Raw genomic sequence first — 24,160 nt, forward strand, 5'->3', positions numbered from 1 at the left:
ACCTACTACAGAGGAGTGCCTCCTTCAGTGATTTTTCATGAAGCCAGAGGCCAAGAAAGGGGAGTCCTGAGCAGCAGCCGTCTTCCTTCAGGACTTAGAAAGGCCACCTTTGGGGTGAGATGAGCCATCCTCCTCTAGGCTGCGGCTCTGGGGACAGCTGGAGCCCCTTCAGTGTCATCTCTCCGCTGACATGTCCCTGGAGGGGACGTGCTGCCCTGTCCATACCTGTCCCAAAGCCGGGGTCTGCTATGTAGGCTTTTGTGATTCAGAGCATAGTTTTGTGGTCACAGAGGACTCTTCACAGCTTCACTTTGGTTTTTAAAATTCATATTCAGCATCCTTGTTTTTCGTTAACCGTTGAGTTCCATTTGCAATTTCTGCTCTAACAAGTGTTAGCGATCCCTTTTACGGGGGGTTGATGAGATTCTGGGCCCCGTTGGGGGCCGTTAGCGATGAGAGCCCATCCCCCTGCTCATGACAGGCTGACGGGTCACAGACTGGGCTGCACGGGTGGGCATCTGTCCTGTTCTGCCCCAGGCTGGTGGTTGATAAGCTCGTTTATGTCTCCGCGTCCCAGGGGCACGGGGCTGGCTTTTGGAGTGTGCAACCTGAGCAGCCACACAGGACCCCACGCTTGGTGTAATGCTCTGCTGTCGTTGCCTTGAAATTCTTCATACCTTTTTGAAGAAGGAGGCCCCGCAGTTTCTTTTTAGCACTGAGCCCTACAGATCATTTACCTGGTTGGTCCTGAAGAGGGGCAGTTACAGACCACAGTGTGTCCCTGGAATATTACTGAGGGCAGTGAGGGAAGAAGAGGGGACAGGTCACTGGAGAAAGAGTGTGCAGAGAGCCTGGGATTGCGGAGAGAGAGTGGAGGGTGGGCACAGAGGGACAGGGAGAGGGGCCGCCTTAAAATCAACGGGATGAATAGGATGAGAGATTAGGCATTTTGTATGGGACTGAAAAAGGCAAGAACACCCCTGTGATTATTTGCCTGCTGGAAGTGTTTGCCGTCTCCTCGACCGGGAGCCTTATCCGGGCAGGTCTGTTGTGGTTCTTCATTATATAAACCCCAGCGTGAGTGTAGCTCATAGCCTGTGGTTAATGCTCCAAACAATAGTCGTCAAACAATGACAAACTTCGTAACCAAGCTGAATGACAGTGAAATCTGTTTCTTTGACAAGCAGCCAGGTCCCCGTTGTCGGCCAGGGCACTGGTTAAGCAGAAACCAGCAGGTCCTTCGGCGTTGATCACTGATATTTCCATGGTTGGTTTGATGTGATGGAGCACATGCCCTTTGGGACATATCCATGGGAATTGAGCTGGTGGCACTGACCCCGTGGATCGCTCTGCACCTTTTGAAGAAGTTTCTTCTCTCAGCTTCTGGCCCTCCAGTCTGGATTCTGTGTGTCTCTCCTGGGTGGTTCCTTTTTCCTCTGCCACCCCTCACCGCAGGCACTGTGGCGCTCCAACTCATGCACCTTTTAAAAACATCCACTTAACAGGATGACAGACAGCGTGGTTGGTCCCTCCAGCCACTTTTGTCACTTTCTGCCTATTTCCATGTTAGGTACAGGCTTCCCACCCGGCCAGCACTCCCACCCTTATCCCTGCAACTGAACAACCCCTTTGGTCCATGTAGGTGGTCTGTACATGATAAATATGCTTGCATTGCCTCTCTGGTATCTACCCAGTCCTACCTGCTTTCCCTCCCCTGGAGGCTGCTCCCTCCAAGGCCAGCTCTCCCTTGCTCCTCTCCATGTGTGGATGTGCTGGAGAAAATCCTCCAGGATGAGGCCCCTCCGGGAAGATGATGATGCTAGGAGCCAGGACAGGGTCTCTGTGTGGTGTCAGCTGTGTCCTGGGCAGCTGCAGCTTCCTGCGGGAGGGGACATGGGAACCTCCGGGGCCTAGGGTGAATTTCAGCACCCTTCTTGGTTTGTGGCGGTTTATTATCAGTGGTCTCTGCAAGGTCCCTGCCTTGTTTCAGGCTCTCTGAATGAGCTTTCCCACTCCCATGCCTCCCTCTCCCACCGTAGACCACCATTCTGGAACACTCAGTGGATGTCTTTTGGTTGTCTTAATGCTCTAACAGAGCATCGATGCTGTCTTGTAAGTACTTTTAATTCACATAGGTGGTGTTGTTACGCCATTTCTTAGTCTGTTTCCTTTCGCACTCAACACTGTTTTTGGATGTGGTTTTCCCCTCTACCTTCTTAAAACTCATTTGAGATTACCCAGAGAGCTTTTGTTTATGTGGGTTAAAACTCTCGATACTACTTACCGCATTTGAAATCAAAATGGAGACATTAAAAAAATTACTTATTTATTGAGTCATTTGAAAATAGCAATGATGAACACATTGTATGTTAACATAAATAACATTTTATCATTATTATGAAAATAGTTTTGACCCCGCAGACTCTCTGTCCTACAGTAAAGTATCAGTCTGTTCCAGAGAGTGAAAGGGCACCGTGAAGGACAAGGTCTGGAAAGTGAAAGTGAATTTCATTTGTATTACTTTATAATACCTTTGTCTGAAAAGAAAGGGTGAAATATATTCTATTTTAGCAAAGTTCGCTCAGGTTGGGTGGGCTTGCCTCCTTGGTTCACTGATTAATACCATTGCCTACAATACAGAAGGTTATTCTCGATAGCAGAGATTCTGTATCCCACCAGAAAACTTTTTGGTGCTTTACGTTGAACTCGCTGTGTCCTAGAATAGACCATTTTACACCACAAAAAATAGAAACTCCTCACTTATGAACAAGCTGTATGTATAATTCTGTTTATTTTACTTAATTTTTTCACAATCAGTGCCTGCATAGGCATTTTAAAAGAAAGTTAAGATATTATTCACCTTTGTAGAGAGTATAGGTCAGTGGGTTTTAGTATGTTATTAGGTTGTGCCACCGTCACCACTATCACCACTATCTAATCCTGCCTAATTCCAGAACATTTTCTTTTTTTTTTTAAAGACTTTTTTTGGTGTGGACCATTTTTAAAAAAGTCTTTATAGGGCTTCCCTGGTGGTGCAGTGGTTGAGAGTCCGCCTGTCGATTCAGGGGACAAGGGTTCGTGCCCCTGTCCAGGAAGATTCCCGCATGCCGTGGAGCAGCTGGGTCCGTGAGCCATGGCCGCTGAGCCTGCGCGTCCGGAGCCTGTGCTCCGCAACGGGAGAGGCCACAACAGTGAGAGGCCCGCGTACCGCAAAAAAAAAAAAAAAGTCTTTATAGAATTTGTTACAATATTGCTCCTGTTTTGGTTTGGTTTTTTGGCCACGAGGCATGTGCGATCTTAGCTCCCTGACCAGGGATCCAACCTGCACCCCCTGCACTGGAAGGCGAAGTCTTAACCACTGGACGGCCAGGGAAGTCCCTCCAGAACATTTTCAGAATGAAACCCCATCCCCATTAGCAGTCACTCCTCAATACCGCCCCCCGCCACCCCGGCCCCCGAACCACTGCCCCAGCCCCTGACAACCATTAGTCTACTTTTGGTCTCAATGGATTTGTCTTTTCTGGACATTTCATGTGAATAGAATTATACAGTATGGGGCCTTTTTTGTGTAACTTCTTAGTATAATGTTTTTGAGGTTCATCCATGTTGTAGCATGTATCAGTACTTCATTCCGTTTTATGAGTGATTAATATTCCAGTGTATGGATACACCACATTTTATTTATCCATTCATCAGTTGATGGGCATTTGGTTTGTTTCCACTTTTTGGCTATTATGAACAATGCTGCTGTGAACATTTGTGTGCAAATTTTTATGTGATTGTATGCCTTCAGTACTCTTGGGTCTGTTTACTTTTAAATGTTGTTAATTAAGTTGGGTAACCAAGAATTGTTTCTCAGGCACCCATGATCATATATTAATCAAGTGTCTATATCCCTTCTGGTAACTCTTTAGATTCTCCCTTTTCAAATAATTTAATAAATATAGAAAAAAAGAGAAAACTTTCAAGGTACCTTTTACACCTACTATGTTCTTTGAGATTTCTCAGAGGAGCCCTGGAAAATCACAAAGATTTGTTTTTGCATCTTATCAAAAGAGAGTGCCAGAAAGAATTAGGTTTGTTTGATGTGTTACTCTTATAAGATTTGCACAAGAAGACTTGTCAGATCAGAGAACATTTTTGGCCTTCCTGAGGTTATGCTTATACAGATGAAATGTTAATGTAAGTATTTTAGAAATCGTGTGGTTTATGGAAGCTCCTTGTGATTTGTCAGTGCCTCACTGCCCATATATTTTTACCCTCAGGGGAGAAAGGCTCATCTAAAGTCTCATGAAATCGTTCCGTAGGATAGCCTGAGAGAGAAGTTTACTCTCCTCCATTTTGATCCTATTGGTTAGAGTAATCAATTAACCACAGCCATGAAGTCTGTGTCATCTTAGAGATGTTTTCGTTTAGTCTGGTGTTTGCCTGAAGGCTCTGCTCTAAGCTGCAGGGTGCAGCGTGTGTCATCAATTGAAAAGGACAGTCTTAGAGCCTTGTGATAAAAGACTGTACCAGGTGCTTCAAACCGTTCATACTTTATATAAAGAATAGACTCTTGGGTGCAGCCTTCTGAGCTGACGTCAGTTAAGCAGCTCTCAGACTATAAATGTGGATCGAGTCAGGATTTCCAGGACTCTTTTTGGTCCAGAAGCAGATGGCTTCATGAAAGCAGACTGCTAATCCAAGATCCAGTGGAACAAGAATGAATTACAGAGCACTGCATGGAGGGATGTGGGAATTTCATTGTGGTTATTTTTTACAACTGTCGGTAATGTTGTTTTAACACTCAGCTTACTGGCTCTATGAGGAAGCCTTTTTTCTTCTTCAGCTCCCTGTCATCCGCAACAATTTAGTAGATTCTGCTTTTGTAAGCGGGGGTAAGACATTTAAAAATGATACTCAGTTTACACTGGTGTGCAGTGGGATCTCACAGTGGCATTTCCCTAATGGCTGATGATGTCAGTCGTCTTCGATGTGTTTGTTTGCCATTTATAAACGCTATTCAGTGAGATGTCAGGGGGTAAGATTTTGAAGGAGGCTTGCACACCGTTCACTCCAAGCTTCCCATTCTACAGATGGGGAACTTGAGACCAACAAAGGGGCTGTCTGGCCAAGTTCTCCCGGTTGACTGTGATCTCTGAGTGGCAACAAAGGACAGGCCTAAGGAGGACCAAGCACCGTGACCCAGGCTTCTGGGTGGTTTCTAGGACCCCCCTCATGGACCCGGTGTGTGAGGTCAGCTCCTGGGCCCTGGCAGACAGAGCTGTCCCTTGGGGTGTCCGCCAGGTTTGGAGGACTCCCGTCCCCGAAGGAGGATGCGGCACACCAGGTGAGCGCCTTCTCTCAAAGGTGAGACTTCCCAGGTTTGGAACCAGCTGGGTCCCCGTGAGTCCTGGGGCAGCCACAGAACACACAGCAGAAAGCAGAGGAAGCCTCCTGCGCTACGGCCACAACAGACATCATCCCCACGGCTGCCAGTTAGTGAGACTCCGTGCCGGGCACCGTGCGAAGCGTGTATGCGACTAGCATCCACTGGATCCTCACAGAAACACTCACAGGAAGATATATTCTTACCCATATTTCATAATGTGACAGGAACACAAATATCGAGTAGGTGGGCATATGTTTTATGTTTTGTTTTGTATTCACTTCCCGTTGGCTGCTGTAGCCACTTACCACAAACTCGGTGGCTTAAAACAACACAAATTTATTACCTTACAGCTCTGGAGGTCAGAAGTCCAAAATGGGTTAAAATTGAGGTGTCAGCAGGCCTGTGCGGCTTCTGCAGGCTCTAAGGGAGAATGTTTTCCCGCCTTTCCTAATTTCTAAATGCTTCCCGCTTACTGCATCGTTAGAAACTCTGGGTTCTGCCTGCCTCTTTCACATCCAAGGACCTTTGTGATGACTTTGGGCCCACCTGGATAATCCGAGATAGTCTCCCTGAGGTCAGCTGATTAGCAACCTTAATTCCTTCTACAGTCCCAATTCCCCTTTGCCACGTAAAATAACGTATTTGCTACATCCGAAGATTTAGGGCTCAGACATCTTTGGGGCCACTATTCTGGGGAGCTGAGGGGTGCCAGGTGAGGAGGAGGTCAGAAGGAATGGTGCCCCCAGGTGTGTGGGTTGAGTAGGTGTGGGCAGGACAGTAGAGTGTGAGCACCGCCCTGGAGGACTTATCTTCTCGCTGGGGGAGCAGCTGAACGCACGTCAGGGCACGTCGTCATGTGCTATGGGGAAAATATTCCTGGTGGGGAGGGGTTATGGGGCATCGGGTGGGGGGTGAGTGGGTTGCAGTTTAATCAGGGTGGGCCTCACTGAGGAGTCGACGGTTGAGCCAGGACCAGAAGGAGAAGAAAGGAGTTGCAAAGCAGCCTGGGAAAAGAGAGTGATGTCCAGCCTTGCACAAGCTGGTCCTGTCTGGTCCTTGAGCTTTACGCTCTGAGCTTCTCCCCTCTGAGCTTCAGCTCTCAAGGGACTTGCAGTCCCCCCAGTTGAGCCTGGCTTCCTCTGGCTCTGGTGCCACTGTGGACGCTGACGTTTTAACTGCCAGGCATTCTCACCAAGGAATTCACCCCCACCCCCAATCTAGGGACCTCTTCCTGTGCTTTTTTCTGACCTACCACTTACCGTGCAGACTTGCAGGTTTCCTCATCTCTCAGGCCCAGGAGCCTTTAAGCTCTCGGCAGCCAGGGACTCTCCTCTTCACTGCTGTGTCCCCAGCACCTAGCGTTTGTCTGTCTCGTGGATGTTTGTTGAAGGTCCACAATGTGAATGTGCAGTCTGGTTTCCGTTGGTGTCCTGACAGACGCCAAATGCCAGGCAGCGAGTCCCAAATCCCAGTTACTCCCCCGACCCACCCCAAACCTGCTCCTCTCCTGTCTCGGTTAATGGCACCCACCACGCACCCAGTTGCTCCAGCTAGCAGCCTCAGAGTCATTTCTTGACTCCTGTTTTTCTCGTGTGTCACGTATCTGGTCCTTAGCAAAACCTTTTGATTCAATCCTAGAAACAGGTCCAGAATCTGCTATTGCTGTCACCTCCCCCACTTCCTTGGCCCAAGTCATCAGCGTTTCTCAGTGGCCCTGGTGCATCAGCCTCCTAACTGGCGCCTCTGCTTTCTCCCTTGCCTCCTATAGTTTAGTGTTGACACAGGAGCCAGAGTGACCTTGAAAATAAATCATGTCACTTCTCTGATGATCTCCCCCCTCAGTGGCTTCCTTTGACACAGTAAGATCAGAAGTCCTTTTTGTTGTGGCCTCCACCTGGCCTCACCTGTTTCCCCAGCCCCATCAACTGTTCACGCCCTTCCCTCATTCTGCCCAGCCCCAGTGACCACATTTCTGAGCATGCCAGGAACTCTCCCACCTCAGGGCCTTTGCACTGGCTGTTGCCTCCATCTGGACTCCCTTCCCCAAGATGGCAGCAAGGTCCACTCCCTCACCTCATTCACATCTCTTCTTGAATTTCACCTATTCAGAGAACCTAAAATAGTGCCTCCCTCCCCTCTTCCTATCTCTTTCCCTTGTTGAACTTTAGAGCACGTATCACAACTTTATGAACATTTTAATCTATGTATTGTCTTCTTCACCTTAGAGTATAAGCTCCATGAAGGTACTCAACAAATACTTGTTATTGAATAAAGGTGCCCATGGGAGTGGCACCCAAACTGGGAAGCCAGGGAGGGATTCCCAGAGGAAGGGGCAGTCCCTTTGTTGCTGCTGCCAAAGGGGGCGTGTGGGCCACACGTTCAAGGGTGCACCAGATACACCAAAGGGAGGCTCCTTGTGGGATCATGTGTTCCCCGAGGGTCAGGGCCATGCCCTCTCAGTGCCACCGAGCCTATCCCCTATGTCTTTGTCTTCCTTCCATCTCCCCATGCAACCTGTGGTAGAAAGTAGTTGTCAGGAAAATTATATTATTGACAGTTTTCTTGGGGAAAGAACTGCAGTGGTCCAAACCATTTTGGGTTCTTCCCAGTGACCTGGCACCTTGTGGATTTGACCACCCTGCTCTCTCGGCCCTGAGATGCAACTAATTCCAGCGAATCGAGTTAGCTGTGTGACAGGGCTCTCTTCCTCAGGACTTACTAACTGGACTTGGTGTTCCTGGGCATTTTCCTTTTTCTTCGTAGCCTGTTTCTGCTGGCCTTTGTGTTAGAAGGTGGGGCTGTTGATAGAGTTGCCTGGAGAAACTCAAGACAAGAGAAAGGTGCTGGACCTCACAGGGGTGGGGCCGTTCCTGGGGTGGTCCTAGGAGGCTAGGGTAGAAGACAGGTGTCCCCCTCCAAAATACAGAGTTAGATGGGTTTGTGCCTGGCTTTTGGTAATCTTTCCAAAGGGAATTTTGTGAATGGAGAATGTACCTGGGAGACAGTTGCCTTTAAGTTTGAAATCTCTGCGTCTGCATGGGACTGCTCTATTTTGGACTTTGGTCTCAGGTCCCAAGGCTCTATGTGGAATGGGAAATTCCACTCAAGGGCATGGAGCTGGGCTAGGATCTTCCGCTGAAGGGTTGTGTTTAGAGCTCACCAGCTCCTAACGCACCTGTGAGTCCGGCAGCAACAAAGTCTGGTGTCCACAAGAGAGAAAGAAGAGGGTGAAATGAATCCCAGATGCCATCCCACGCTCCCTGTCACCCCAGCCCCTGTTCCCCTGGCGTGGGCTCCTAACACAGGAGAGAGTCAGCACAGCCCTGAGGACGGCACGGCACTGTGATGGCCTTAGCATCACCCTCCCCTCTCCCTTTGTCTCAATAGACAGATACCTGCATTCACAATGAACTAAACGGGCTTCTGAAAGACCAGGTGTCCCTGACGGCATGAGTTTCCCCTTCTGCTGAATAGAGATTGTGCCTGGGAGAAAGGGCTCCCAGGCCCTTTCCCTTTCCAGCAAATCTGGGTCCCGGAGTTGCAATCAGGTAGAAAAGGACCCACCTCTGCCCCTGCATGCATCCCAGGCTGTGGCAACCGCTCCACCCCATCTTGCCTCGGGGGCTTTGAGGGGAAGCCCAGGCAGAGCGGTGTGTGTCAGCAGGGCAGGTGTGAAGCTATAGACTGGGCTACAGCGCCTCATCCTGGGGGATGCTGGCCGAGGACACCTAGGGATGATAGGGTGGGGGGCTGCGCTTAGTGGACAGGAGATCCCCTGGTAGGATACATAGGGGTGGCAGGGAAATCGGTATTAGGCAGTGCAACAGGGCCTCGTGGGAGCTGGTGGGTGGTTCCCCTTCCCCTCACTCTGTTTCTGTCTCTTTCTCTGTCTCTCAGTCTCTGTCCTTCCACCCTTCCTTCTTTCCTGTGTTTTTCTCTGCATCTTCTCTCCACTAACTCTCTGACTCTCCCGGGCTCTTGGTTCCTACTCTTCTCAGCATCACTTCAGGCTTGGTTTTGGATCGCTGTCGTGCCACCTCTCGCCCCCAAAGCTGTATCACCACCCAGCTTCAATGCCACACATTCTGCCTGACAGCCCTGGCTCTCAACCTCAGATTCCAGGAGACTCTTAGGGGCCCCGCTTGGACCAGATGTCCACTCTCGGCCCCGTCAGCTGTGGGCAGGCAGACAGAGGTCAGGTGGCTCGCCGGCTGCATCATCCAGGGGGTGAACAGGACAGGCTCTCTCAGAAAGGGGCGTGGCTGGGAAAGAAAGGCGTAGATTCGACCCACAGGGCTCTATTGCTCCAGGTGAGTTCCTGGTTATTGAACGGACACTTCCAAAGTGACTTAACGTCTTTGAGCTTTAGTTTTTTCATCTGAAAATCGTATCCATCACAAGGATTGTTGCGACGTTAAATGAGGTAATGTCAAAACAGTCAGTATCTGATAGCATTAAAAAAAAATCAGGTATCTCTCTGTTCTAGGATCCCAAAGAGTTCTGTATACCCAAAGGCCATGCTGGCCCTATACCAAGGGGCATCTGATATGTTGCTGTGGGGCAAATTGCATTTCGAGGGGGAGAAGTTAAGTTCATGGTGCCTGGAACTCCTGGGTGGAGGTCCCCCCTGCTGGGTGGAGATCACGTAGTCCCACTGTTGCCACAGGCCATTGGTAGCCCTACTGTAAAGAATGTGGATCCAGGGAATTCCCTGGCGGTCCAGTGGTTAGAACTCCGAGCTTCCACTGCAGGGGGCTGGGGTTCAATCCCCAGTCAAGGAACTAAGGTCCCGCGAGCTGTGCGGTGCGGCCAATTAAAAAAAAAAAAATGTGGATCCAATCCTCGGGATTCATACCCTGGCTTTGCGCCGCCAACTGGCCCTAAGACATGGGGCTCGTTACTTGACCTCTTTAATCTTGAGTTTCCTCATCTGTACGCTGGAGACAATCACAGCACCCCTCTCAAGGGACTAAGAGAGATACCGCAGGCAAACTGTTTTGCATAATACCTGGCATTTAGTAAACTTTCAATGAACTGATAACTGCTGTTATGATTTCAGAAACGTGGAAACAAACATGGAGCAGAGAAGTGACAGGCTGATGGAGAGAAGGCAGTGAGTGGCAAGGGAAAGTACAGCGTCCTCGGGTCCCGCACCCTTGCTTCTAGTGGTTATGCCCCAGTTGGGTGGTCCCCTCACTCTCCCCACTCACTCGAGAACAGGCTCTCTCTTTGTCAGGGACTAGCGGCAGAGAGAAAGTTGACCACTCAGCCAGAACTGGGAGAGCTTCCACAGGAGAACATTTCCTTTTTATTGTCTGTCAACTCTTCTTTGGTAAACAAGAAACCCAAAGGGGAAAGGGAGCACGCCAAGTCAAGGACAGGGCCAGTGCCCGCCACGAACAGGAGCTCTGAGAAGACAGCTACACCACTAGCGAGGCGGGGCATGGAACCTGGGGGTCCGGGGTGGCTGGTGGCATGGGGGAGAGGCAGAGGGGAGGGTGCACTCTGTTGGACATAGAAGCCTAAATCATACAGCGAATGAGCTCATGCCTCACAGTGAAGAGAGCGACGGACTCCCCACCTGTGCCCCCGCCCACCTTCTATGCGGTTGGTGCCCCTCTGCATGCAGAGCGCTGTGACTGGTCATCCAGGCTTGGGTTGGAGGGGGCTCCAGGGGGCCCGTCAGCAGCCCCTTCTGCATCTCTTCTTTCCTGCTCTGCAGGCTGGGGTGTGTGCAGATGGCAGGGGCAGCGGGAGGGATGCTCAGGATCTCCGGGTCTGGGTGGAAGTGGCAGGGCAGCAGGGGCAGGTTTGAGGGGAGGTGGAGAAGCAGCCCGCATCCCCCCTTTTACATGGGTGGCTCACTGCAGAGGACAATCTCCAGGTCCTTGCGGTAGAGCTTCCCCGCCTCGGCCAAGGACATGACACTCTTTTTGTAGCTGGTGAGCTGTTGGATGTTCATTTCCTAGGAGACAGAGAGGGAGAGGGTAAGAGGCTCAGAGGACGGCCCCACCTACACGGCCCAGCTGTTCATTCAGCCAGAACCTTTCCCTTATCCCATCTCAGTGCAAGTAGCTTAGAGGCACACAAAGCATGGGCCTTGGGAGTCAGAGAGCCCTGGATGAAAAACACTCTCCCTTTCACTTAGTGGCTGCATTGCTTTGGGGAAAGTATTCAACCTTTGCTGAGTCTCAGCTGCCTCATCTGTAAAATGGGTACAGTAACGAGCCTGCCTCATTGACGTGTTTTGATGACGTGAGGAAATGAATGTAAACAATACTTAGCACAGTACCTGACACACAGCATGCACTCCAAACAGTAGCTGTTGATGACAGTCATTATCTATGCATGGCTTCTCCAAATTCCTCTACCTCAGTGAGCCTCCATTTACTCAATCTGCTGGGTCCCTGCAGGTGAGGAGGAGAATGCCAGGGGAGCTCCCCGGTTTCGTCTTCAGGCCCCTTGGATCATGCTTCCCTAAAAGCCTCACCCAGCGAAACAAGGGATTCTAACTCCTTTCTCCTCCAGCGGCAAGCCTACCAGCCTACTGCTTGTTCACTGGCTCCTTGTGGCCTTGAGGGGCACTAAGACAGGTGACCCACAGACATATGCCCAGAGTCTCATACAAAATGGAGGCCAACATGTACAGAACACCAACAGCCCACATGCCTTGTGTTGCTTTGGATGGAAATAGCCGAAAGTTCTGAAATAGAGCCAAGTCATCATCAACGTTGGAAACTCACTAAACAACTGTCTTTTTCTTTCCCTCCTCCTTCCTCTTCCTCCTCCTTTTGTATGGAACACGTCGGCAGATCTTTTTTTTTTTTTTTTTTTAAATAGTTCCCCTTCCAGGCTGATGGGTCGTTATTTCCATTCAGCTAATGAGAAAAGTGAGGTGTAAAGACTAAGGTATTGGCTAAAGGATGGGACCAACTCTACAGCCATAAGGAGTCTTTGTCCCCTGAGTAATTCTTTACGTGGCTCACCTGCCCTCAGTGCTCCAAGGTCAGTCTTTTATTGCATCGTTTGGCAACATCCCCTCACGTTACTGATTCCTGGGTTTGTGCCACCACCCAGCCCCAAGGCACTTTGCAAGCATCTCTAGCTTTGAGGGGCATCTTCACTAAAGTTGTGAAGTTCCTGGAAAAAACGTCACCTAGTCCATAACACCAGGGTGTGCCTGAGCGACCTACCACTCGATTAGGAGCTATGGAAGTGACCCCATATATCAAGCCTGAGCTTGACAAAACCCTCCAGTTCAGTGTGGCATCAAGAGTTTTAGCAGAATGGACAGAGGGGGCTGCTTACTTTCTGTGTCTAGAAGTGTTGCTTGAAGCTGAGGATGGCTTTAGCAAGTTGCAACTGTCTTAGGACTGCTAGGAAATGTCGAAGTTTGAGCCCATCAGCCTGTCCCTCAGGAGCCTCAAACATAAATCTGCTCAGAAACCGAATCACCGTCCGTGAAGGCACCATCAAAATGGCATACACGGACTTCCCTGGTGGCGCAGTGGTAAAGAATCCGCCTGCCAATGCAGGGGACACGGGTTTGAGCCCTGGTCTGGGAAGATCCCACATGCCACGGAGCAACAAAGCCCGTGCGCCACAACTACTGAGCCTGCGCTCTAGAGCCTGTGAGCCACAACTACTGAGCCCGCGTGCCACAACTACTGAAGCCTGCGCGCCTAGATCCTGTGCTCTGCAACAAGAGAAGCCATCGCAATGAGAAACCTGCACTTGGCAATGAAGAGTAGCCCCCGCTCGCCACAACTAGAGAAAGCCTGCATGCAGCAACGAAGACCCAACACAGCCATAGATAAATAAATAAATAATAAATTTATTTTTTAAAAAAAGGCATATGCATCTGCCATGTGGGCTCACCTAAAAATGGCCATTCCCCTCCCAACTCAGGGGCTGTTATTTACAAGCATGCAGCTCTCTCTACTGATTCATTCACTCAATCCCCATGTGCTAAATCTGGAGCTTAGTACAGGTGGAAGGCTCCCGGGTAAACAATTTTATTAATATCCTTGTTCTCTAATCTTCAGAGTTGTTTCCTAGCCCCAACACCTGACTCTTTTGTTTCCACATCTCGAGTCAAGCTGTGTAGCCATATGAGTTGTCTTTTGTGGTAATCAAGAAAGAGCCTCCTAGTTAGATGATGACCAGGAAATTCGGATCTCTCCCAAGATTTAATGCCTGCCTTCAAGGCCCATCAGCCTCAGGCATAAAGCAGGGTGATATGGAGAATAATCATGCCTCATTAATACAATTACAGTTAAAGATATTTTCCATTACGATGTGCAACATTCCTTGGACACATAAGGATGCACAAGTAATTTTCTCCTAGAGTTTGGTGCCAGGAAAACATCTGCTGAGTTCAAACACTTGGTGAGTACTTCCTTTCTTCCTAGGAAGTATTTGCTTATAATTTGTTTTCTGCCTCTTTCAAAAAGCAATTGTAGGTAGTGTAAAGCAAAAAAATAAATTTAGGGTGAAAGAAATGAAGGATGATATTCAGGATAAAGAAGTCGGAAGGCAGTTGGAAAGGGAGACAGATAGACTCAGAGGCTGTGATGAATTTTTTGCCCTGAAATTGAGCATTATATTTAGCTCTAGCCTGACCGCCCAGGCAGTTAGACAACGCAAGGAATTATAGAGCGTTCCTCATCTAATTAAAGAAAGCAGCAAAACCATTTTCTCAGAGAAAGACATTTTGCAGGAGGTGGAGGAAAATGCTGCCAAGACTCATCTCCCGGTTCCTGTAAAAAAGTCTTTTTTGTTGGCCGTGTGGCTGACACTTCCAAGAACTGGGCCACATCAAAACTGCCATGGCCTCATAGCTGCATTATTTACATCAGCCAGCAGGTAGAAGAAACCCAAGTGTCTGCCTGTGAATGGACAGATAAAATGGGGGCTAGACACACCATGGAATGTTACTGAGCCTTAAAAAGGAAGGAATTTCCGACATGTGCTACAACATGGATGAACCTTGAAGACGTTACGCTGAGTGAAATGAGCCAGACACAGAAAGATAAATACTGTATGATCTCACTTATATGACGTATCTAGAGCAGTGAGATGCACGGAGAAAGTAGAATGATGAGTGCCAGTGGCCGGGGGCAGGCAGCAAGGGGGAGTTATTGTTTAATGGCTACGGAGTTTCAGTCTGGAAGGATGAAGAAGAGTGCTGGATGGTGGTGACAGTGGCACAACATCATGAATGTAGTTAATGCCACTGAACTGTACTTAAAAATGGTTAAGATGGCAAACTTTTTTATGTGTATTAAAAAAAAAAATCAGTCAATTCAACCAGAAGAAAACCAAACCAAAAAACTGCCGTTGCCTTGTTAGGGGGTGATCAGAGAGGAGCAAAACGCACTCCTCGGCCTTCCTTCCCACCCCCATCCTGCCTCCAGGACAGCACCCCACCTCCGGGCTCAGCCACTCACCTTCTTGTTTTTCTCATACAAATCCTTCAGGAGGGCGTCCAGCTCATTCTCATCAATGTAGCCACTTCCATCCTGGCGGGGAGCAGAGGGTCAGCACAGAGCCTCAGAACTCAGGCCCCGTGATCCCCGACCACAGTCTAGCTTTGCTAACGGTCTCTACTCTGAGCAAAAGAGGTGCTCAAATAACGTGTCACTTCTGACTTTACCAGTCACTGCAGGAATGGGAGGGTCCAGGGAAAACTGTTGGTAACCTTCCCTTCTGGTGTTTTTCATTTGCACTGAAATTGTCAGTGAGGTTCAAGAAGCATTTCGCTAACTCCCTGGGTGTCGAATCCCACAACAAGATGTCAGGATGAACACAGGCTATTTAAAGTTTACCCCCAAGCCTACAGTTCTAAGGAAAACCATTGGAGTCACCTACACAGGGGCAGCTAAGGGAGGGGCGACATTGGTACGGAGGGCCTCTCACTCCCCACTTCCTAGGAAGACAGCAAGATTATGACCTGGCACCAGGGGAGCAGTACTGAGCACCTCCTCTCTTTGGGTACCAACAATGTAATCACACCCTAGTTCCAGGCATAACCCTCTTCCATGAGCTATTCTCTCCTATACTTTTAAGGAACCAAAACCTTGGGTCCCACAGGCCACACACTGAAGGACATTTATCTTCTCACACAGCAGGAGATGCTGCAGGGAATCCAAAGGGACAGGAAGAAACTGCATGGCTCAGATTGCTGCTCCGACAGCTCGTTTACTCCTAAGGACCAAGGCGAGCCATTCTGGTGGGGTGGGGGAGGAGGGGGGGCTGGAACCGGCCTCCTGCTTTTCCATCCACACCGTCCTCTGTCTTACCTTGTCGTAAAATGTGAAGATTGCGTTGAACTCCTCCGAGGTCAGCTTCATGCCCTGGAAGGCCCAAGGTATTAAAGACAGAAGCCAAAGCCCTGCAGAGAGTGTGTGTGTGTGTGTGTGTGTGTGTGTGTGTGTGTGTGTGTGTGGTGTGTGGTGTGTGTGGTGTGTGTGTGTGTGTGTAGTGTGTGTGTGCGCGCGCGCGCGCTGAGGAGGGGTGAGCTCAGAGGGGTGAGGGGAAGGGAGGAGGAATTGAAGAAAAGCAAAGAGGCTATTTTACCTGAAATTTAAGCAGGAAGTTTTCCTGTACAGGCAAGAGTCTGGAAAGAGAATGTTAGAGCAGCGATTAGGAGACAGAGCAGAAGCAAGAACAACTCGGACCTGGGGGGAGAGGATGCAGAAGGAGCATCTGTAGTTATGGAAACGATCTCTGAGCACTTAATAATCGGGTGTCAGTGGAAAGTTCTAAAAGGAGGGAGACGGAACGTTGAGGTGATGCTCATGATTTGATCTAACTGATTTGTGCTCAGGACACCTGACCTGTGACCTTCCCCACTGATTGATCTTGGCGATAGGGACGGTAGCACAGGGATGATCTGCAGGGATCTTGTGAAAAGTGATGCTGGGGTGAGTGAGGGCAGGCACTTACCGGGACATCTCCGAGAGGCCCAGTTTGCCGTCCCCGTTCAAGTCAAACATCCGTAGCTGTTGGGGACAGAAAGTGGTGTCTGGGTTATTTGCTTTGACTTTCTCTCATGTCGGACCTTGGCCTGCCATCCCCTGTACTGGAGAGGAAGGAGGATGGGGGAATATGCTCATGCGTCCTCTGAGGTCACCTGGTGGCAGGGACCAGCATGGGCTGAATCGGTCACTGGGGAGACAGCAGGGACTTGGTCACGGCTCCCCTCCCCCTTTCTCAGGGACAGGGCCGCAGAAGACAGCAGACCAGCACCGAAGGCCCACCCTCTCCAAGTTTATCCTCTCCTGGAGCTGTGGAGGCTGTCATGGAAACAGATGCTCCCATCTTACAGTGTCCCAGGAGCATTTGGCTGAGTGGGGACCTCAAGAGAGAAGGCGCAGGGCCCATGAACTAGCATCCCTCTTGCTGGCTGCCACTGGGAGTCACCTCTCCTGGACCTGAAGAATCAGCTAACTAGCGACCCCACAAACCCTGAATCCCACCGATTTGGGGCCCGCGTCCTGCACCCCTGGGGAGGAGGGATACTTTCAGCCACTCACTATGGTTTGGGTGTACTCTTGGAGCTTAGGTTCATCATATGGTCGGTTCGCCTTCTTCAGCAGGTCAGACAGGAATCCCTGGAATACCAAAGTCCTCTTCAGATCTCCCAGTTCAGGCTGTCTGTCCCTGACTCACTTACCTGCTCCTTCAGACGGTCACTCAACACTGTTTTCTGGGGCACATCATTTGCGTAGCTTGCAGCCCTCACAATTCCCTCACCCCTTAATGCTTGTGGAGTAACCCTGAAGGGGGAGGGAGCTGCTGGATGCAACCTCACCCCATAGGCCAGGCAGTAGAAACTGGCTCTGGCTCCTCAGAGAGCCCAGGACACATGCTAAGCAGTGCCTGGGACTCCTTGGGTCCAGAGGAATTTAGGGGTAGACGTGCAAGCGAGAAGGCCAAACTGCTGGAATGCCTGTCCTGGGCACTGACGTGCAGAGGAACGTGAACTGGTTGAACTCCTACAGCTCTGTGTTGCTGATTTCACATGGCTGAACATGTCCAACCATTCAGAGCTGGGCCTGAGTATCCCAAAGCAGACCACACACCTACATTCCTCACCCACCCTCTCCTCCCTCCCCAGGTTCCTTAAACCCACCACAACTTTGGTCTCAGGCCCATTTTCTGCGCCCTCCATGTCCTCTCCAAGGTTCATCTTACCTTGAGTTCGTTGGCTTCGATGTAGCCGCTTCTGTCTGTGTCATACTTGCGCCAAGCCTGCAATGGGAATGTCAACCTATTCACAAAGATTTATCCACACCTATAAGCTTCCCTCCATCTTCCTTTAACAGGCCAGGCCGGGTCTTGATATTCAAGAATATTACAATGAGATGGGGACATGGAGATGGTCCAGACCAGTCCCTTCCATGTCGCAGTTGAAGAGATAAGGGAAGGTGTCTTGGCCAAGGTCACAGAGAAGAAAACAAGTCTGCTGGGACAAGGTCTCCTTACTGTAACTGGCTTCAGGATCATCTTGTAACCAGGGTTATGGTTTTCTAAGGTGTTAACCAGGCAGATTTTTACCAGGGCCAGCACTATGATCTGTTGGATCCCATTTTTGCTGTGGGTATATTGGGTGTCCTTTTACTGTTCTGGAAGCTTCTCATTCTCCGCGTGGGAGTTGGGGGCAAGGGTAAGAACCCTCTGGAAGGGGCAGAAGCAGGCTTTGGTTACTCCTCATTGTACTGCGTCCTCAACCCCTCCACCACGATGCATATGGCAGCCACGTCTGAAGGTGGAACAGAATTGGTAGTGTAATCAGTTTGTTTAGACTATCCCAAGGCCACTCCCCCATCTTTCTGATAAAAAACATCGCCCCATTTTTTTTTAGGAAACCACCCCTCTCTCATGCTCAGTCCACATGGTTCCAGAGGGGCTGATCCATCTCCAGAGGGAGGCATGCGATCTAGGCCTAGACAATCGGTCCATCACTGGATCTTGCTCCATACTGGTTCTGGGCTCTGATATGAGTCCCAGATATTCAGTACATGCATTGGGTCCCTGTGAGGGACCAGAGAACTGCCTGCTGACCACAGCATCTGGGGGATCAAAGAGAAGCAGAGCTTCAGCAGGTGATATGGGTCTGACCACCTCCTTCCTCTATATTCTGGCCATCCGAGCAGGAGCAGACATCACACAGGAGAAACAAGGAAAAACAGTTGGAATGGTTTTAAAATGTTTTCACCTCCCTAGTTTCTTCACCTCCCTAGTTTCCCTCTCCTTGAATGTGGACTGAACTTAGTGACTCACTTCTAATGAATAGAACACAGCAGATACGGCAGTGTGTGGCTTCCAAGCCTAGGTCATAAAGACATCGAGGCTTCCTTCTTGTTCTGCCTCTTTGATCACTCACTCTGGAGGAAGCCAGGTGCCACGTCATAAGGACACTCACTCAAGCAGCCCTATAGAAAGGCTCATGTAGTGAGAAACTGAGGCCCCTTGCCAACAGCCACGTGAGTGCACCACCTTGGAAGTGCATCTTCCAGCTCCAGTCAAGCCTTCAGATGACTGCAGCCCAGCTGACATCTTGACTCTGAACCAGAGCCACTTGGCTGAGCTGTTACCAAATTTCCAACCACAGAAACTGAGAGATAATAAATGTTTGTTGCCTTAGGCTGGTAAATTTTGGGGGGGTAATTTGTCACACAGCGATAGTTAACTAATACAATGGTCCTGAAAAAATCTGGTCCTGAATGCAGCTGTCCTGAAACCCCAGTGTTTAACCCAGTCTATCTTGTGGGGAGGCGGGAATACCATGGTGGGGGATGAGAGTGGGTGTATCTGTGACAAACGGCCCAGAGAATCCTGTTTCCCTAATCTTTGGTCTATTTTGGTGCCTGATCACAGTTCTTAGATTTTCTTCCAAGTTTTCTTCCCTTGATTTTTATTCCCTTCTCCCTCAGCTCCAAACAGCACAGTTAGATACCAGCAACTCTTGATTTTCTGAAAGTCAGCAGGCGCTAATTCTTTTCCCAGATTTGATCTCCTGTCTCCTCAACTTCTCCACATCATGTCCCCCACTTTAAAAAAAGTTTTTATTGTGGTTGATTTACAATGTTGTGTTAGTTTCTGGTGTACAGCAAAGTGATTCAGAAATATATATATATATATATATATATATACACACACACACACACACACACACATACACATGCATATATATATATTTTTTCCATTATGGTTTATCACAGGATATTGAATATAGTTCCCTGTGCTATACAGCAGGACCTTGTTGTTTATCCATTCTATATATAATAGTTTGCATCTGCTAGTCCCAAACTTCCAATCCATCCTTCCCCCACCCCACCTCCCCCTTGGCAGCCACAAGTCTGTTCCCTATATCTGTGAATCCATTTATATTTCGTAGATAAGTTCATTTGTGTCATATTTTAGATTCCACATATCAGTGATATCATATGGTATTTGTCTTTCTCTTTCTGACTTAGTATGATAATCTCTAGCTCCATCCATGTAGCTGCAAATGGCATTATTTCATTCCTCCTTTATGGCTGAGTAATATTTCATTATATATATGTACCACACATTCGTCTGTTGATGGCATGTCCCCCTTTTATTGTGAGGAGTGTGAGAATGTATAGATATTTTAGGATCTTTCTTCCATACCAGCAAACTAGGCTGTGTAATTCTCATGGTATAGTAGTGGCTCAAAAAATTTGATCCTGATTTTTTAAAGAGTTATGAGCAAGTCCCAATAAAAAGGTAGATATATTCTACGTACAACTTGGGTAAATGATTTTTGATTAGGGGAGAGTTCTTTCTTTGGGGAAAGAAAATGCCCGGCTCCATCAAAATACTCCTTCCCATGCTCCGAAAGCCCGCCCTTGAGTAAGCACAAAGAAATATGTGCAGATTTTCAAATATGACTTCACCAACCACCTGCATGCCTTTAGTGTATAGGAATTTAGTTCATCTAGGTTGAGTCTTGACTGGGAGAAAAAGGCAGACACCCCCTAAATTGCCTCAGGGGAGGATAACCTGAAGGGACCCCAGTCCTCCCAGAAAGCAAAGCAGCCAGCTGCTTTCGGAGTGAGATCATCCTAGCAGTTCTGACCTCCCTCCCTCCCTCTCTCCCTCCCTCCCTGGATCCACACCCAGCTCCATGCTCTCACGCTGGACTTCTCTTTCCATCTCGTACTTTGTGCTCAGCCATCACAAAGTATGGTCATTATTCTCTTCCCATTCAAGGAAAAGAGTTCAAGGAACCTGGGCTTTGTGAAATCTCAAACAAATCCTGAGGTGTCACTTACGTTAGAAATTAAAATGTTGGGATGAGCAGTGGGATGGAAGCATCTGGCAGCACAAACCTTTCAGGGCTACAGAGGGGCCATTTCATGTTTCCAGCTGATAAAGATGGAATGAATGGACAGCCCCAGGAGGGGATGGTCCTGTAGGATGATGGGGTCCCAGGAAACCTGTGGGATGGGGGTGGCGTTGGCTCAGTAGTTATGCTGGGGCTTAAAGGATAAAGGCAGGTAAAATATGGAACCATGTCAACTACACAGAGAGAAACCACTGATGATTTAGAGAGAGAGGGTTTCCTTCCCCTCCTCTTTAAGCATCTCTGCCCCCTGCAAGCTGTCATCCCCATTCTCCTGATCATAGGTGGAAGGGAGGCCAATCTCTGGCCACCTCCCTATCAGGAAAGGAGTAATCAAGTATAAACGCTCCCTTTTCTACAGACAGAAAAACGGACACTCACAAAAGCAGCACCCTGACAAGTTCTATGTATAGGCGGACTTTTCCTCCTAGACAGGCAAGGGGGGAACTAAGAACAGAATCCAGCCTGTCAATGACCAGCTTATGGAATTTTGCCATTGTGAAAAAACTGGAGAAAATCCTTTAAAGCGCAATAAAATTAAATCCATATCTGATGCTTAGGCAAGCTACCACTTAAAAAAATGAGTGTTCTGCCCTAAGAATCCATTATTTCTAACTGACTTTCTATCTGTATGGGGAACTCACTGCCACGTGTGTTTCTGAACTAGCTCTCCAGTCATGTTTAAGCAGTGAATCAGGGACAGGGGATTACCGGTGGCTAGAAATGGATTTAACATGACAAATGGCGACTGGAGTTGTGTTGAAGGCTAGTCATTATTTATCACAGCAGGCACTGTGTGTGCGTGTGTGTGTGGGTGGTATGGGTTGAATTTCACCTTGAGGGACACATACATTGAATCGCTAGGGTGCAGAGCCCCAGAAAAATAACAAAAATAACTGGTAGTTCGCCGGACATCAGGATTAGTAATATATTTGGTTAAACCGCATGGAATTTCCAATTTTTGTAAATAAAGAATGGTTAAATATGAGCAATTTCACATGGTTCAGTCTATCAATTGCATATTACTCAAAAGACACTTGAGTTTGGATGTCCTATTTCCCACGAGGATCTCAAAGAATTGCTACTGCAAAGATGGCAACATCCATTTTAAAGATGGACAGTGAAGCCCAGACCACAGTCAAAGACCAAACCTGGAAGATACTGGAAACTGGAATTCTCACTGAGCTTTTCCAGTTTTAGAATGGTACCTAAATCCATCCTTCTCAAGAATGCTCCTTGGAACTCTGAATTCCAGGAACACTAATGCTATTGAGTGAGAAGGAACTATGAAAGATTCTGGAGGCAAACCAAGTGAAACAGGTCTCTTTACTGCAGGATTTCTCAGAGCTTGTAATATGCAAATATCTATGGCAAATACCCAAATGGGAAGTGGTGTGTACACATTATTTTCCAAAGGTACTTTACCCAAGCTTACTTCTCACCTTATTCCCCACACTTTAACGTGCACACACGTCACCTGGGGATCTTGCTAAAATGTAGATTCTGATTCAGTGGGTCAGGGACTCTGCATTTCTTTTTTTTTTTTTTTTTTTGCGGTACGCAGGCCTCTCACTGTTGTGGCCTCTCCCATTGCGGAGCACAGGCTCCGGATGCGCAGGCTCAGCGGCCATGGCTCACGGGGCCAGCCACTCCGCGGCATGTGGGATCTTCCCAGACCGGGACACGAACCCGTGTCCCCTGCCTCGGCAGGCGGACTCTCAACCACTGTGCCACCAGCGAAGCCCGGGACTCTGTGTTTCTAACAAGCACCCAGGTGGTGGCGACATTGATGCTCCTGGTCCATGGACCACATTTTGAGTAGTTGAGCTACTCAAAAGGGGTTTAGTGTCTTCCAGGGACCATTCCCAGGCATTGGGTGGGCCTGGCTCTGAACACGAGAGAAAGTCAGGCCCCGATGTACAAAAGAGAAGGCAGCGCCTTGGTCTCACCTCCATAAACTCGGTGCTGGAGCCCACATGCTGCCTGAAGCACAGAAGGAAGTTCTCCTCGGTCGGCAAGATCTGCGCCAGCTGTGGGGATCAGAGAGCAACAGTAACATTACGGAGAGCCCTGCCAGGAAGCAAACAGACTTTCCTGCAGGAAGGATGGAAACCAGCCAGTGGCAAGGCAGCATGGGAGTCACATTTTGCTCCATTTTGCTTCCTTTCTTGAGAACAGGGGCTGACAGCCCTTCAAAGGGGAAGAAGGATGTTCTGAGAAGCACTTCTGGGTCACCCCCAAACCTTCAGGTATGAGCAGCTGGAGGGACAGAAAGTGGTGTCACTTTAAAACGCGAGTATCCAGACTCAAAAGAATACTTAATAGATGATTCCATATATATAATTCTAGAAAATGCAAACTAATCTGAGTGCAGGAGGGCCTGACCAGACAGAGGAACATTTTGGGGGTGATGGAGATGCCGTATTTTGATTGTGGTGGTGATTACATGGCTGTATACAGCTGTCTAAACTCATGGAATTTTACACTTCAAATCAATACTGCTTATTATATGTAAATTATACCACAACAAATCCGATTTTTAAAAAACTGCAAGTACCCTTGTGCCGCAAACACTGTTGGCTGCCCCCCTCCACCCCCAATGGCCTTCCGCTCTTCTCTGCTCCCAGCATGCTTGAGTCACAGGCAGATCCTGATTAGTCTCAGCTAGATGTGATAATCCCATTTCCCTGGCCAGTGGTTGGCTTATGGCTAGACATGTGACCTACTCCTGGCCAATGAAATGTGAGGGGCGGTCTACTGCTGGTACCCCTGGGAAAGATTTCCTTATTCTTCTCAGGGACCAAATGAGATGGGCCCCTTCTGCATCTGGATGTGATGCCTGGAACTGCTCTAGCCAGCTTGCTACCAGCCTGAGGATGAAGCTGTTTTAGGGGTGGAGAACAGAACCAAGAGAACTGCCGAGAAGCAGGGCTGGAGACCTTGTCTCCTTCACCAGGAGTCAGTCCTTCTCATGGCCTTTCTCATTAGGAGCCTCTCATAGTTTAAGCTAAGAGTCAGTATATTATGGCCCATGGGCCAAATCTGGCTCAATGCCTGTTTCTGTAAATAAACTTGTATTGGAACATGGTAGGGCCCTTTCGTTTACATTACTGTTTGTGGTGGTTCTGTGCCACAGAGCAGAGTTGCTGAAGGCAGGGTTTACAGCTTGCAAACCCTAAAACACTGACCATAGTCTGGAACTTTACAGAAGAAGCCTGCCAACCCCTGGTTTAAGCCCATTTGAGTCAGGATGTCCTGAGGCTTGCAGTTTAGGCATCTATAGGGATGGTCTTGGTGCTTTTCACAGATCACCGTTGACTAGGCTGGTAGCCCATCCCTCAGCTGCTGTGAAGGATGACCGCTGGTGGCTCATTGCTGCCCCCTGCAGGAGAACTGCCCTCCACCAAACT

At 48.8% G+C, this 24,160-nt stretch overlaps 1 protein-coding gene across 1 annotated transcript in view; it reads right to left on the reverse strand.

The window, feature by feature from the left end:
- Positions 1-11,222: 11,222 nt before the first annotated feature.
- The window catches only part of CALB2 (calbindin 2), a 28,348-nt gene continuing 15,410 nt past the window's right edge, over positions 11,223-24,160 (reverse strand). The window contains exons 4-11 of the mRNA XM_065898980.1: positions 22,700-22,780; positions 17,573-17,629; positions 16,912-16,989; positions 16,322-16,377; positions 15,953-15,992; positions 15,676-15,729; positions 14,824-14,895; positions 11,223-11,339 (exon numbers count right to left, since the gene is read on the reverse strand). Coding sequence (XP_065755052.1) covers positions 11,223-11,339; positions 14,824-14,895; positions 15,676-15,729; positions 15,953-15,992; positions 16,322-16,377; positions 16,912-16,989; positions 17,573-17,629; positions 22,700-22,780 — 555 coding nt within the window. The remainder of the gene's footprint in view (positions 11,340-14,823; positions 14,896-15,675; positions 15,730-15,952; positions 15,993-16,321; positions 16,378-16,911; positions 16,990-17,572; positions 17,630-22,699; positions 22,781-24,160) is intronic.

This window comes from Phocoena phocoena, chromosome 20, assembly GCF_963924675.1.
Source record: "Phocoena phocoena chromosome 20, mPhoPho1.1, whole genome shotgun sequence".
In the NCBI taxonomy this organism is placed as follows: Eukaryota; Metazoa; Chordata; class Mammalia; order Artiodactyla; family Phocoenidae; genus Phocoena; species Phocoena phocoena.